Source organism: Eptatretus burgeri, chromosome 10 (genome assembly GCF_056783735.1).
Source record: "Eptatretus burgeri isolate ZD-2024b chromosome 10, Ebu_testis_v1, whole genome shotgun sequence".
NCBI lineage: Eukaryota > Metazoa > Chordata > Myxini > Myxiniformes > Myxinidae > Eptatretus > Eptatretus burgeri.
Genome location: NC_140970.1, coordinates 9,041,999 through 9,057,166, shown reverse-complemented (window position 1 = coordinate 9,057,166; position 15,168 = coordinate 9,041,999). Strand labels below are relative to the sequence as shown.

General features: G+C 43.7%; 1 protein-coding gene across 1 annotated transcript in view; it reads right to left on the bottom strand.

The window, feature by feature from the left end:
• Positions 1-7,358: 7,358 nt before the first annotated feature.
• The window catches only part of LOC147017924 (broad substrate specificity ATP-binding cassette transporter ABCG2-like), a 226,472-nt gene continuing 218,662 nt past the window's right edge, over positions 7,359-15,168 (bottom strand). The window contains exons 14-15 of the mRNA XM_085897017.1: positions 10,915-11,018; positions 7,359-8,670 (exon numbers count right to left, since the gene is read on the bottom strand). Of these exons, the coding sequence (XP_085753143.1) occupies positions 8,523-8,670; positions 10,915-11,018 (252 nt within the window). The 3' untranslated portion in view covers positions 7,359-8,522. The remainder of the gene's footprint in view (positions 8,671-10,914; positions 11,019-15,168) is intronic.

The following is a 15,168-nucleotide window of genomic DNA, read 5'->3' as shown; positions in this document are numbered from 1 at the left end:
GAGATGATGGAACCCCTGTGGGCAGAAGCTCTTTCCAGTGGGTAGTCAGTGCATTATTGGGGTTGGCAGATGTAATAACATTGAGACATTGCACATACATAGCAGTCTTTGTACATGTTTGTAGAGGCTTGATGGAAGGAGCGTTAGGAAAAACGAAATCAGGGAAGTCAGGTTGTGTTGTACTTGCACCTTGAACATCATGTGATGGAGGCCACGATAAATTAAAAAGATTGAAAACTTTAACAATTGAACGTAGAATTAGTCCAATTATTCGTGTTGATTTAACATTGCAAGCTTCCAATATCTGGTTCGGAGTCTGCCATTCAGAATATGTGTGATTGACAAAGTCTTCCACAAGGAAGAAGCCAGATTCAATGAAGGATTGAATGAGGGACCTGCTTTGAAAGTCATGGTGAAAGAGGCTGTTGTAAAAAACAGGTTCACGCATGAAATTACTAAATTTATACGAATCCTTGTTTCATACTGGAAGGAGGCATTGACTGGCATTTAGGAGACTTTGATAGAAGGAGGGCAGTAAGGAGGTGTCAACTCGCTGCAGATCAAGTAGAACAAGTTCAGGTCCACACTTGAGCTCACCAGCTTGCAGGAGCAAACAGGAAGCCAGCGGCCGCCAGGACAGGAACTCCTTGTATAGAGGTTGACGCAAGGTAGTCAGTCGAAAGGACGGTATTTTGCTGGTAATGTCCACAAGTCCTTGACCGCCTTTTTCTAGCGGGACACTCAGAAGATCTGCTCGGAGCCGGTGCATACCATTCCAGAAAAAGTTAACAAGGATTCGTTGCAAATTCAGGATTAGTGATTTGGGGGGTTGTAAGGCAATCATCCGATGCCAGAGTTTGGAAGCAGCTAAATTATTGATTATTAGCACTCTGCCTCTGTAAGATAGTAAGCTGGATAAACTTTTCCAGCAATTTAGGGTGTGAAAGATTTGATCCACCATCTGGTCCCAATTTTTTAAAGAGAAGGTCATGTTCCCGAGAAAAACACCCAGATGTTTAACACCATCATGCCTCCACTGCAAGGCATTAGGCAGTGGAGGTGGGATAAATAACTCTGAAGGACCAAGGCACAACGCTCTACTCTTTTTCCAGTTAACAGTAGCAGAAGATGCAAGATTAAAATTTTGTAGAGCATTTGTAAGAGCAGCAATGTCAGATTGAGTATTGACAATTACACACAGATCGTCAGCATATGCAAGAACCTTAACTGAAGGTACCACTGAAAAACCAGAGAGCATGTGGCATAAATGAATGAGCAAGGGTTCAATGAAAAGGGAGTACAGGTACCCAGAAAGAGGGCAACCTTGTCTAATGCCTCGCTGAACTGGAAAAGGTGAACACAAACTTTTATTAATGTTTAGTAGACTGGAATTATTGTGATACAGCAACTTAATACAGGAAATAAAGAAAGATCCAAACCCAAACCCCTTTAAAACTTCAAATAAATATGAATGGTCAACGTTATCGAAAGCTTTTTCTTGATCGAGAAAAATCAGCCCAGCATTGACGTTCGAACAATGGCAAATCGAAATCAAATCACGAACAGAAAATATATTGTGAAATATTGATCGACCAGGAATGCAATAGGACTGGTCAGGAGTTACAATGAGTCCTATTATAACTTTTAAACGATTGGCAAGTAATTTGGACAGGATTTTATAATCAGCAGAAAGTAGAGAGATTGGGCGCCAGTTCTCAACAAGTTGAAGGTCACCTTTTTTGGGGATTAGTGAGAGGAGAGCACGTCTGCAGCTAAAGGGAAGTTCACCAGCTTGTATGCTTTCTTGAAAGTCTGTTAATAGACATGGTCCCAGCAGATCCCAGAAAGTGCTGTAGAATTCTACTGGCAACCCGTCTAACCCAGGTGCTTTGCTGGTGGGCAAGGTTTTTAAAACACTTGTAAGTTCATCAAAGGTAATTTCACCTTCGACAGTCAATTTCTGTGTTTCAGTAAGTGCAGGTAAGGAAGTAGTAAAAATATGCGTGTGGTTTAACGAAGTGTGCTTGGCAGAATAGAGGTTTGAAAAATAATTTTTAACAGTGAGTTTAATATCACTCGGATCAGTCAACGTCTTTCCATCAGCAGAAAGCAAGGATAATATTTGTTTCTGATTTTTGGAAGTTGTTTCCAACTTGAAGAAGAAACTACTGGGAGTGTTTAGTTGCTGTAGGTGAATCATTCTCATTCGAAGGAGTGCACGTTTTGCCTTCTCGACCAATAACTCGTTCAGAAGAGCTTTCTTTTCATGCAACATTTGCTGCTGTCTATTGTCATTAGAGGAGGACACTGTATTTTGCAAGTTTAGAATTTGTGTCTTCACTAATTCTCTGTCAATGTCACGATTCAGAGTACTGTGTCGTGAGAAGTTTTGACAGAAAACTCCAACTTGAACTTTGGTATTGTCCCACCACTGACGTTGACAAGAGAACTTCTGATTGATCGTGATGTAATGTGCCCAAAAGGTTTGAAAGGAATTTTCATTCCTTTATTTAGTAGTAGTAGTAGTAGTAGTAGTAGTAGTAGGTCCGTGTATGTAGTAGTAGGTGAGCGTGATGGGGAGGGTGTGGGTGATGATGGAGCCTCCTTGCGTCCGCGTCCACGGCCACGGCCAGGAGACTTCTTGGCAACATTCTTAGAAGTTTTCTTCGGCATGACGATGATGTTGACACTTCGATGTCGAGCTTGGTTATGATTAAAATCGTCGAGCGGCAGCGTCCATGTAAATAGTCGAGCGGCAGCGATTTAAATCGTTGAGCAACAGCCTATTAATAGACTACGCCACGTAATCGTCGGCGATACGCTGCCGCGCGCTATGCATGCGTTAGACTATCGTTGGGCATACGTTGTGAACGCTGATAACACGCTAAGCATTCGTTGGGAAAAGTTATCTATAAGTTATCGAAACGTTCAGTGTAGGTTACTAATATGTTATGCATACGTCCAACTCGTTATGAATACGGCCAAAACTGAAAAAAAAACCATCAATAGTTCAGCGTAGAAAAACATTCAAAAAAAATGCCGAAGAAAACTTCGAAGAATGCTGCAAAGAAGTCTCCTGGCCGTGGCCGTGGACGCGGACGCAAGGAGGATCCATCATCACCCACACCCTCCCCATCACGCTCACCTACTACTACTGACATGGACCTACTACTACTACTACTACTACTACTGACATGCTCACCTACTACTACTACTACTACTACTGATACTACTGACATGGACATCTACTCACCATGGAGTCTGAAACACTGACGGGTTCCAACTGTGAAACCCATTTTTATATACCAATTCCCCAAAACGCTGCCAATACACCATTATACGGTAGCTGTAAGTTAGAAACACGTTCATTAAGTTCTGTAGTTGTCCGGAAGACGTCAATCAAATACGTCTACAAACGTCAATATGCGTTTGAGATACGTTACACATAGGTTCAATGCACGTTACTCATAGGTTAGGGCCCTGTCACACCTTGATGTTTTAGCGAGCATATGGCAAGGTATCAAAATGTATGTAAAACGCTGGTGTACGCTGAACTATTGATGTTTTTTTAAGTTTTGGTCGTATAATAACGTGTTGGACGTATGCATAACGTATTAGTAACGTACACAGAACGTTTCAATCACACATAGATAACTTATACCAACGAATGCTGAGTGTGTTGTCGGCGTTCACAACCTATGTCCAACGATAGTCTAACTTATGCATAGCGCGCGGCAGCGTATCGCAGACGATCATGTGGCGTAGGCTATTCATAGGCTGCGGCTCGACGATTCAAATCATAACCGCACAAGATATCGAAGTGGAAGCCGCTGTCACACCTTGACGTTTTAGCCAACGTATGCTGATGTATGAAAAATTTGCCGAACCAAGCTGGCACACGTCGAATACATTATGGGTAAGTTTTGTATACGTTAAGAGCACGCTGGCATACGTCATAGTACGCTGGCAGACATCGTAGTACGCTGGCAATAGTCGTCATACGCCGAGTACGTCAAGAAATTTTCAGCATGTTGAAAATTTCTCGACGTACTCGGCGTATGACACACATTCCGCATATGCTGCCATAAGTTGTAGGCACGTTACGTGATCGTTGGCACACGTCGACACACGTTACTTGTACGTTACTCATAAGTCGAAACACGTCGAGGTAATGGTTAAACAGGGTTAACTCCCTGTTTTTTTTCTTCGGTATGACGGTGATGTTGAGACTTCGATTTCTAGTGCGGTCATGATTTAAATCGTTGAGCGGCAGCCTATTAATTATATTATACCATAACCGCAATAGAAATCGAAGTGTCAACATCACCGTCACACCGAAGAAAATAAATAAATAAATAAAAACCAGGGAGTCTGGAACACTGACGCTAACCATTACCTTGACGTGTTTCGACTTATGAGTAACGTACAAGTAACGTGTGTCGACATGTGTCAACGATCGCATAACGTGTCAACAACACATGACTCATTGGTTAGAAATAAGTTTTGGGTACGCTAAACATTACCTCGACGTGTTTCGACTTATGAGTAACTTACAAGTAACGTGTGTCGATGTGTGTCAATGACCACGTAACGTGCCTACAACTTATGGCCAAGCGTATGCGGAACGTGCGAGTCATATGCTGGCATACGTCGAAAAATTTCAAGCATGGAAAATTTGTCTAACACCTCGGCGTACTATGAAAAAAACCGCGTACTACGACGTATGCCAGCATGCTCTTAACGTAAACAAACTTACCCATAACTTATTCGACGTGTGCCAGCGTTTTAGCCAAATTTTGCATACGTCAGGCATATGCTGGCTAAATCGTCAAGGTGTGACAGGGCCTTTAGAAATAAGTTTCGGGCATGCTAAACATTACCTCGACGTGTTTCGACGTATGTGTAACTTACAAGTAATGTGTGTCGACGTGTGTCAATGATCGCATAACGTGCCTACAACTTATGGCCAGCGTATGCGGAACGTATGAGTCATATGCTGGCATACATCGACAAATTTTGAGCATGCTTAAAATTTATCGACGAGCTCGGCGTACTACGACGTATGCCAGCGTGCTTCAGCATGCTCTTAACGTATACAAAAATTACCCATAACGTATTCAGCGTGTGCCAGCGTATTCGGCAAATTTTTCATACGTCAGCATACGCTGGCTAAAACGTCAAGGTGTGACAGGGCATGGCGGTGATGTCGACACTTCGATGTCTAGTGGGTTATGATTTAAATCATTGAGCGGCAGCCTATTAATAGCCTACGCCACGTGATCGTCGGCAATACGCTGCCGCATGCTATGCATACGTTTGACTATCGTTGGGCATACGTTGTGAACGCCGACAACACGCTAAGCATTCGTTGGTATAAGTTATCTATAAGTTATCGAAATGTTCTGCGTACGTTACTAATATGTTATGCATACGTCCAACTCGTTATGAATACGCCCAAAACTGAAAAAAAACATCAATAGTTCAGTGTACGCCAGCGTTTTACATATTTTGATACGTTGCCATATGCTGGCTAAAACGTCAGGGTATGACAGGGCCATAACCGATGACAGTAGCAGCCCACAATGAATCTCAATTTTTGTGGGTGAGATGGACAAGGAATGTGCTAGCTGTTTAACCTTGAAGTGGATGCGTGAAACACCTCGTCTCTGTTGCTCCAACCGCAAAGTCCAAGTCCCTCTTCAAGCACCTCCACAAGCTCTCCACCAACTGCTTCTCGATCAAACAACAGATTTGAAACACTTTCTCACCAACATTTGAGGATATAACTCTGTATTTCAAATGACATCCTTTGGATGCAAGAAGATTACCCTTCAACACGGCTGTAATCCAGCGTTCACCATCCAGGGCCAAGTTCACCACCGGATCATCAATTTATGTCCAATCCCCAGCAAAGATGCGAGCTTTCCGCAACTTTTCTTCTTGGCTGAAAAGGAGGTGAACACCCGCTGCAAAATATTTCCTGATCTGAAGCAGTACATTATCCATGACCCACAGGGGATGGTGCACAACTGTAATGTCTTTGTAAGCAGCTTCAAGATGGCCATGGACTTTCTGAATGACTCAAGCAACAGAGACTACAAGATTGTTATCAATCCTGATCGACGACTCAGTACTGAGCATGAGAGGCACTTCAATGCTCTGAAATGCAATGAAGCTTCCGTTCTGACAAGAGGTATGGAGCATGGCAAGCGTGACATTGTTTTGCATCACAGATAAAGCTTCCTCCAATTAATATGTGAGACCCGCAGGTCCTATGATCCTCTCTATACCCGCTCCTGTTTCAAAATGGAGAGGATGGCTACACCCTTCAGAGTCAATCAGCTGCTGCTCAGTTCAAGGTGTCCGCCATGATGTTCTACTCTTTTTGACTTATGTTTCGACGTAACAGTAACTAACATTTTTCTGCTCTGGAAATGTCTATTCTAGCAGTTTTGTGTTGATATGTATGCAAAAGTTGAGGCTGAATGGTTGTGGGGCTCTAAATTGGCATCAAGTATGTCCATTCTTCCATAATGGTTTTGTACTTTGACCTTCCCCCACCCCAACCCTTGAAGCCTCTTACAACCCGACCAATTTTCATCCTCATCCCCAAACCCAATTTTACCTGGGCAACCATGTATCTCCCCAACTCCACTTTCTGCCCTCATGTCCCCTCCCCGTTCTCTCACCAAACCCTTCCACCCCCCCCATCCCATCCACTCCCCCACCCCCCCCCCAGATCCTCAAATTTTCCCGGGTGTAGAATGGATATTTCAACGAGTACATACACACACATACATCGTTAATTTCCTTGTACAAGGAGGGGGACGAGGAAGTTGAGGGGAATTTTTTGTCATACGCATGACCTGCATCTGGGTAACCCCAACACATATTCAAAATCTGGTGGAGGTTGGGCCAGACGTTTTTTTTTATTGTGGGTGGGGTTGACTGGGTGAAGCTTGGTCCAAGTTTTTTACAAACTGATTGTCCAAGCCTGACGTTCGACTAAGGCTGTGGCAGAAATTTAGAATTTGGCCATGTTGCCAGCGATAACTCGTCTACTCTTCGCCAAAGACACTATCGGATCTTTAACATCTACCAACTAATGCCGACAGACCAGACGCTAGTTTAACATCCATTTGAAGGACAGCACACACATTGATGAATCATCCTGCCTGTGAAATACTGGTTTGACAGTTTAGAGCTGGCCAAGGTTCAAACCCAGGCTGGACAGCTTCGAGGCGAGTGTGCATACCTCTCGGTCTCGGCCGTCCTGCCAGCTCCATATTATATTTGAGAACAATGAAGGGGAAAAATGTAAGGGAACGAAAAAAGGAATGAAAATCCACAGACCTGTGTTGATAGATTATTTTTTATTTTGATTCATTTTCACCCAGCCAATTGAAAGTACAACACTTGTATCAATTAAGCTCATCAAGTACAGGGAGTCAAACACTGCCTAGTATTAGGAGTTTAAATACATTAATGACTCCTTAAAATCAAACAAACTTCTTTCTCCCAATTCCAGGGATTAAGTTGCAGGCAGAGGCCCAAAATCATTCGTAATGTGATGGCCAGCAGCATAGGCTTGGTCAATTGGTTATTAAAACAGGAACAGGATCACAGAGGTGGAAGAAATTCTTAAAGCCCACACAATCTCCACCACAAGCTGACGGTTGCTGTTATTGGTGGAAGCCATTTTGGAAGTTTGGATTGAACACGTTCAACTTTGCATTAAAAAGTAATATACATTGCTTTCTTATTCAACCATCTTTTGTGATCAGCTTATAGGTTTGTACCTTCACCGAGGTGAGTCATAAATTTTACAAAATGGAATGCTCATAATTTTTTTTAAGCAAAAATTTCATTTTAAACACTTTGAAGTGATAAATCGGATTAAATTATGATAATTTTAGTATGCTGTTATGACATGCACTAAGCCAGAAAGACGTGGCAACAGAAAAGTTTGAGCATTAGTTAGTAGGTGTCAATCCCGTGTCATACCAAGAAACATTCCTGAGCAACTGATCTCTGTCAGATTCAGCAAGATCACTAAACATCAGGTGATCGAACTTTGGATTGTTATTATTAAACATAGCCAATCTGTCCTTTCTGACTTTCATATTGAACTCGAAAAATGTTCCTTGAATGTCAGGTACAGGAAGTCCTGTTAATCTTCATGTCATGTCATCGTTTTTGCTGTTTACTACAACGGTTGAATCGCAGGAGGGTGACCAAAGTCAACTCAAAAAAAGTTATGTTCAGAAATTTCTCTAAGCCAGGGATAGAATAGCTGGAAAGGCAACACAATCAGAAATGGCTGAGGTGTTTTACATGCTTCCATTAAACAGACATCCCATCCAAAGAGTGTGAAATAAATAAATGATTAAAAACAGTTGATGACTGAATAGCTATTTTCACTGAAATATTTTTTGGGGAGAAGGAAGGTTGGGGTGAGTGGGGAGGGAAAGAGGTTGGTACAAGTCCTTTAGTTTTTTTTTTGTCATTCTCCATGATTGTGTCTAGGTGTATTTCCTGACAAAGAGCAGGCGCAAGTAAGCAATCATCAAAAGGATTAATGTCATCAAACCCAAAGCTAAATGGTTCTGCCACATTTCCCACACTCCGACTTTGATACCTTGTTGGCAAAGATATTGCTCCCCCGTACATCTGTCGGAGGTAAGTGCAAGGAACATGACATTAGAGTAGCAAGACAATATACTGGTAACATGCAATTTGGACAAGGGTTTCTTTGTTTAATGAAAAGTTGAAACATGGAAACTTTTAGCAAAGTTCAAGGATAGGTTGTGCATTTTCCGTTTTTAGCGAGGAATTAAAAGAAATCAACATCTTTTCGAAGACAAAGAACCATGTAGACTATGCCAAGAAATTTAATCGATAATCATAAATGTCAGTGTGTGTGTGTGTGTGTGTGTGTGTGTGTGTGTGTGTGTGTGTGTGTGTGTGTGTGTGTGTGTGTGTGTGTGTGTGTGTGTCGGAACTGAGAGTGACATGAGCGGGTTGTGAAGCGAGTGGAGCAGGAGATGCCATTACAAACGGTTGAGCCGTTTGTAAATTTCGTAAGTAAAGATTTCGTAAGTTAGATTTCGTAAGTAAAGAGGATGGAAGTCATCAATATACTTACGAAATCTTAAGATTTCGTAAGTAATAAACATAGTTTTCAAAGGGATTCAAAAAATGAATACAATAAGAAGTTATAAACATCATTTGTACACAGAGGAGGTAAATAAGAAAGTCATGGGGCTATTACATACCTGGTGTTGGTTTAATGGTTAGGGTGGTGGGCGTGGGATCCTAGAAACCTGAGTTCAAATCCCCCTTGGCTGTTGAATTAATATTATGTGGGGATAGCTCTGCCTGTCAGCCTTCTGAGGTTGACAAAATGAGAACCAGCTTGCTGGTATTCTGCGTCAGAGTGACGACCCGTCCAGGATTGTGCCAAATAGCCCAGGAGACTGCTTAGGCAGCACCAATGCTCTGCACAGAGTATGGTCTCAATGGATGGATGGAGGTTATATATTTATATACAGAGGGGGGGGGGTTAACGGGTTGCAGCTGCAGTATTTTTAATTGATGAATAAATTAAGTTATTCCTAAAAATAAAACATACTCTTATTATGACTACTCAATTTGATTAAAGAAATGATCATATGAAAGGGGGCAAAGCCCAGCCCCTGGCAGGGAGAGTAGGGTTAAAAGGGAGGGCGATGACGAAGTAATGCATACCAGTTTGAAAAGGAAAAATATGAGTGAGCGGCAGCGAGCGAATATTGCAATTTTGAGAAATGGTAGACATTATTGCGGCAAAGCATCCCTTTTGACACAACTCCGGCTCACTGCAGCAGCGTCCGCCCAACTGAAGTCAATGTTGCATCACAACTCTTCCAATGCACACCACGAGTCACGTCCAATATGTGTGGCAAGGAATTCAGAGATGATTGTGAAAGTGATGGCAGCCATGGAGACCAACCCATTCACTGCAACAACCACAAGCCTGATCAACCTTTTCAACTGGACAGTGTGCCGAGTCACTTGTGAAGGATCACCTCATCAATGAAAAGGAACTGGGCCTAAGGGCACTATTTTAATCCCTATCAGGTGACCAGAAAAAGACAATCATTGTGAGACTGAAGACATTCCACACCCAGAATGTAAAGACCAAGAAGTCCAAAGACCAGTCTGCAGGTCCGGGGAAAAGTGATGAAGTTGCATCCCTCCTACGAATGACAGATCGTTGCTAGTGGGGGTGAAGCCGACATCGTCAACTTCATCGACACTCATAAATGCAGCAAAACACCCCCATCACTGTTCAATGAAGATGGAACCAGGAGAGCTGCAGGAACAAAGGCCATTCTGGTTAAAGTCATGAAGGAGGAGACCAAAATGAGCACTGCTCCTGATCTATCACAACAGAAGCAGAAGGTGGCAGTCGTAGTGGATGCTATGCATGCTGTTCGTCACTGGTCCTTCCACAAAGATGAAACCTTTGGAGCTATCTTCTGGGAAAAGGGCAGTGCGCTGCAGAAACATGACTCTGGGCATGGGATCCCACGGGAAATTCTGGGGCGATTGGCGATTGTGATCTCTTCAAGACATGTCACCCTCTCAGAGTTGACGTCCATGAAAACCAACACAATAAATATCACAATATCACAGAAAAAAGACCATGATGTGATTTGGTGCATAATTACTTTTTGTAACTCCATCAATGGATCTGCCATAATTACTACTTTCCTTTTTATCTGGTGGCACACATCCTCTACAGATTATGTGTGGAATATGTAGTTTTGGGTTGCATTCACAGATTACATTATTGATATTTTAAATGTCAGTTGTGACATCGATAAAATAATAACAAATGGAAAAAAGAAGCATCCTTCCTGCCTTACGCACATGTCCATATTTTTTGTAGTAGATGGTGGACATTTGTCAGGGAGTGTGTCGTTGTTGCTATGACAAGTGAAATGAAGTCCCCAAAATTCATTGATTTGCAATGCCTAGGGAAGTGATGGGAACAAAATGAGAAAATGGTAGGAGGGATAAATAATTTTCTTAAATTAACTGCGATATTACATATGGTTTTATCTATATATTATTGTGGTTCTGGGAACCGCATCCCTCCAATGCAATGGCATCCAACATACAGTGGTCCCCAGACAGTTATTTCAGTAATATACGTTCAGATTGTCCCTTCCTTCTTGTCTCATGGGATAAATGGGACAAGTGCGTTGTGTGAATCTCATAGTTAGGTCTGAATAAACCTCTGAACTCATTCCGATTCTTTTTCTCTATTCCTGAGGTAAATCCAAGCAATTGGTTTTCACAGAGGCCGGCGAGCATTACCCTTGGTCACCCACCTGTAAAAACCATGGAAAACCAGCACCAAATGCGAACAACTTACAGTACGCATGCGGTGCACTCTTTTCAGCCCATTTCTGAGTCTAATAATTATATCTATCTTCTTCTTCAACCCAAACCTACATCTAATAATTATATCCAATCTTTTCTCTTAATTCATGACACAGATAAGAGCTGGCACCAGGCACACCACCGCTTTTGATAAATGACCGCATGCTCAATGGTGGTGGAGCCACCCGCAGCCGCGGGGTGATGTATTATCGCACACAGAGCAGGGCACGAATGGCACACATCTTGTTTAGGTCTGCGGATAAATGACCGCATGCTCAATGGCGGCAGACCGCGCGCAGCCCCGCGATAATTTATTATTGCACACAGAGCAGGGCACGAATGACACACATCTTGTACGGGTCTGCGCATGCGTTTGCCATAGCATCTTACCGTCGGTCTTCCCTGGCCACTGCAGCCGCGGGTGTCCCCCGCGGATGGTGAACGTCTTCTCGCCTCTCCTCCCGGCGAGGCTGCAACCAGGCAGAGGTGCGTAGTATGGCTCAGGCCGCATGGCTTAAAGACAGGCAGCGCATTGACCGGCGCTGACCGCCGGTTGCCGTGGACGGCCCGGAAGTTTGGTGCAGGGCGATTCGTGTCAGGGTGCTCGGAGCGAGACGATTCCGCAGCTTGGAACCATCTGGCCGGATGTAAAGTGGAGCCGCTTTCGGCCATCACGGCCGGCCTGTGTGCTGGCTGGGGCCCAACTAGAGTGCCTGATTCGGGTGACGACACATCTCTTTTGGTCGTCGCCCCCGCCCCGCACCATAGGATCTATAAAAGGACAGGTCACAGGGCTGTGGTCATCGTTGTTACTGCTCAGCATCCTTGTCTGCTGATTCCGCCTTCGTCACCAACTCACCTGCTGACTCTGCCTTCTTCACCTTCTCATCGCTGGCTCCACCCACCCACCTGATCATGTCCGCCTTTCTCCACCCACTTGTTTTGACACCGCTTTCTCCACCCACTGCTCCAGACTCCGCCTTTCTCCACCCACTGGCTTCTGACTCCGCCCAAAGTCCTTCCTTCATGCCTCACGGTCGCTTCCCATTCTCTGGATCGACGCTTAGCTGCACGAAGTGCCTCAAAGCGGGAGAATGACGTGCCAGCTGTCAGGGAGGTATTGCCTCATGGAGCATCCCCCCAAAACGTACTGGTGGCGCTTTCGGGAAATCGTGCAAGGTATCTCCTCTTTCTTCTTATTAACTCCTCTTCATTGGTGTGTGTGTGTGTGTGTGTGTGTGTGTGTGTGTGTGTGTGTGTGTGTGTGTGTGTGTGTGTGTGTCATGGCACCTGTCCTCGCTTAAGTTAAGAGTGTACAATAATTATATTGGGATAACTCTGCTCTGTGTCTGCTTTTGTAAGTTGCTTGTTTATTGCCGCACCTCTCACATTTCCTGCTCAAATACAACAATAAAATCTATTCACTGTGCCACATATCTTTCCTCGCCTGCCTGATAATAAATTATTAGTAGAAATGTTCCCAACTCGTTTTTGTCTTTTCTTTTATTGATCCAGAATGGTCTGTATCCTAACCTAGCTGGGACTTTATTCCCAACGATCCATTCCTTTTAGCCGGTACGTCCTTGGCAGTGTCGCTCAGTTGCATCTGATCTGGTAAGGTGATTCAGTTCGGACAAGGCGTACAGAGGGTGTGTCCCTTGGTAAGTAGATCACGTGGTTACTTTTCTAGTTAATCAAATAAACTAGATGGAGGACCCTAGGTCACGTGGTTGAGTTATTGGCATTCACGGTCAGTTGGTGACCCGCCGCATCACAGAATTATCCGTGTGCGACAGCCTGCAAATCCGGGGAGTCTCGCTGGAATCCCAGATAGCTTTCCTCCACTGGTGGTCTTCTCACCCGACCTCTGGCCCACAGCAATATTAAGAATGTGAATAATGTATGGATAAAACAGCAAAATATAACTGAGAAATAAAAATTAATTGAGATAACATGAAGTACGGTACTACTCTATATAGAAGGATGATACGGGGGAAAAATGGCCACCCATTCAAATATGTACACAATGATACACTCATAAACTCCTAAGGAGTGGTCATCAGCATTTAAAAGACAACTTTTATTCTCGAGCGTTTTCTGAATTACCAACACTTAAAAAGATGCCAAAATACATCGCTGAAGTACCACAATGAGAAATCGCTAAATTGCCAATTTGTACTTCTTCTTGGTCACCTCTCAAAACAATGTAAAACTGTAACCTGACCTACCTCAAAAACTACTGGTCATGATTGTGATTCCAACACGAGGAAGCCACTTTGTCTCTGGGCTAGTGCACGCAACCCCAAATTAAAAAGCAAAACAAAAACATTAATCGTTTTATTACGAAAATAAATCGAATGTAGATGTGGACCCAACTAAACCAGCCGAGTATCGTGATTGTAGGGGGGGAGGGGGGCAGGGGAGGGGGGCAGGGGAGGGGGGAATAGATGCCAGACATAACCATCCCAAAAGCGATACATATCGAAACCATCATCCAAATCAACTGAAACAAGTATCAAAACAATTTAATAACATAGATAATATAATAAAACAACATCGATACTAACATCGGACCTGCACGTACGGCCACGCGAGAGTGAAGGAACGTCCTGTCTGGTTGTTGTTTCTGCCACGTGGTTTGAAAGTTTATTTTCTTTTTTCTATTTTCTCTTCTCTTCTCTTTGTGTTTTTCCTTGCGATGACATTGCGAAAAGGCAAAATACGTTGGCACTAATTGAATGATTGGCCATTAAAACGAAATTGCGAATAATCGTAACTGCGATATGCAAACTTCCGGACAGTGAGGACTTAACTTCCGGACTTCTGTATTCTTCGTATTTAAGTATTCTGTATTCTAATTGACGACTTACTGTATTCTTTCTCGATTTTTTCTCGATTCCTCGACTTACTGTATTCTTTCTTTCTTTCTCGATTTCTGTACTTTCTCGATTTCTTTCTCGATTTTCTTGATATTCTCGATAAATTATAGAGAGATAAACACAATGCCCCAATTCAGTCGTCGTTTGCGACAGCGAAGGAACAAAGCTGCGCGTCATGCACACACAATGGAATCTGACGAAGCATGAGCTGCTCGCTTAACATGCGACGCTACACGTGGAACAAGGTGTCATGCAGCTGAAACGGATGAAGAGCGAGCTGCTCGCTTGGCAGACAACACTGAATGCGAGGCAAGGCGTCGTGCAGAAGAAACGGATGAAGAACGAGCTGCTCGCTTGGCAGACAACACTGAACGTGAGGCAAGGCATCATGCAGAAGAAACGGATGAAGAACGAGCTGCTCGCTTGGCAGACAACACTGAACGGGGGACAAGGCGTCGTGCAGCTGAAATGGATGAAGAACGAGCTGCTCGTTTGGCAGACAACACTGAAGGCGAGGCAAGGCGTCATGCAGAAGAAACGGATGAAGAACGAGCTGCTCGCTTGGCAGACAACACTGAACGCGAGGCAAGGCATCGTGCAGAAGAAACGGATGAAGAACGAGCTGCTCGCTTGGCAGTCAACACTGAACACGAGGCAAGGCGTCGTGCAGAAGAAATCCCTCACCAGTGAGAAGACCGGTAGAGTAAGGGATGCCCTGCGCCATCAGGACGTACACCGTGCGAGACTAGAGCAGGCTCACCATGAGAATCGCAACCTTGCTCAATACGATGATACCGATTTATTTCAAGAGGAACTTCATGTTGAGTACAGGCATGCGTTGAGCAGGACCTTATTATTT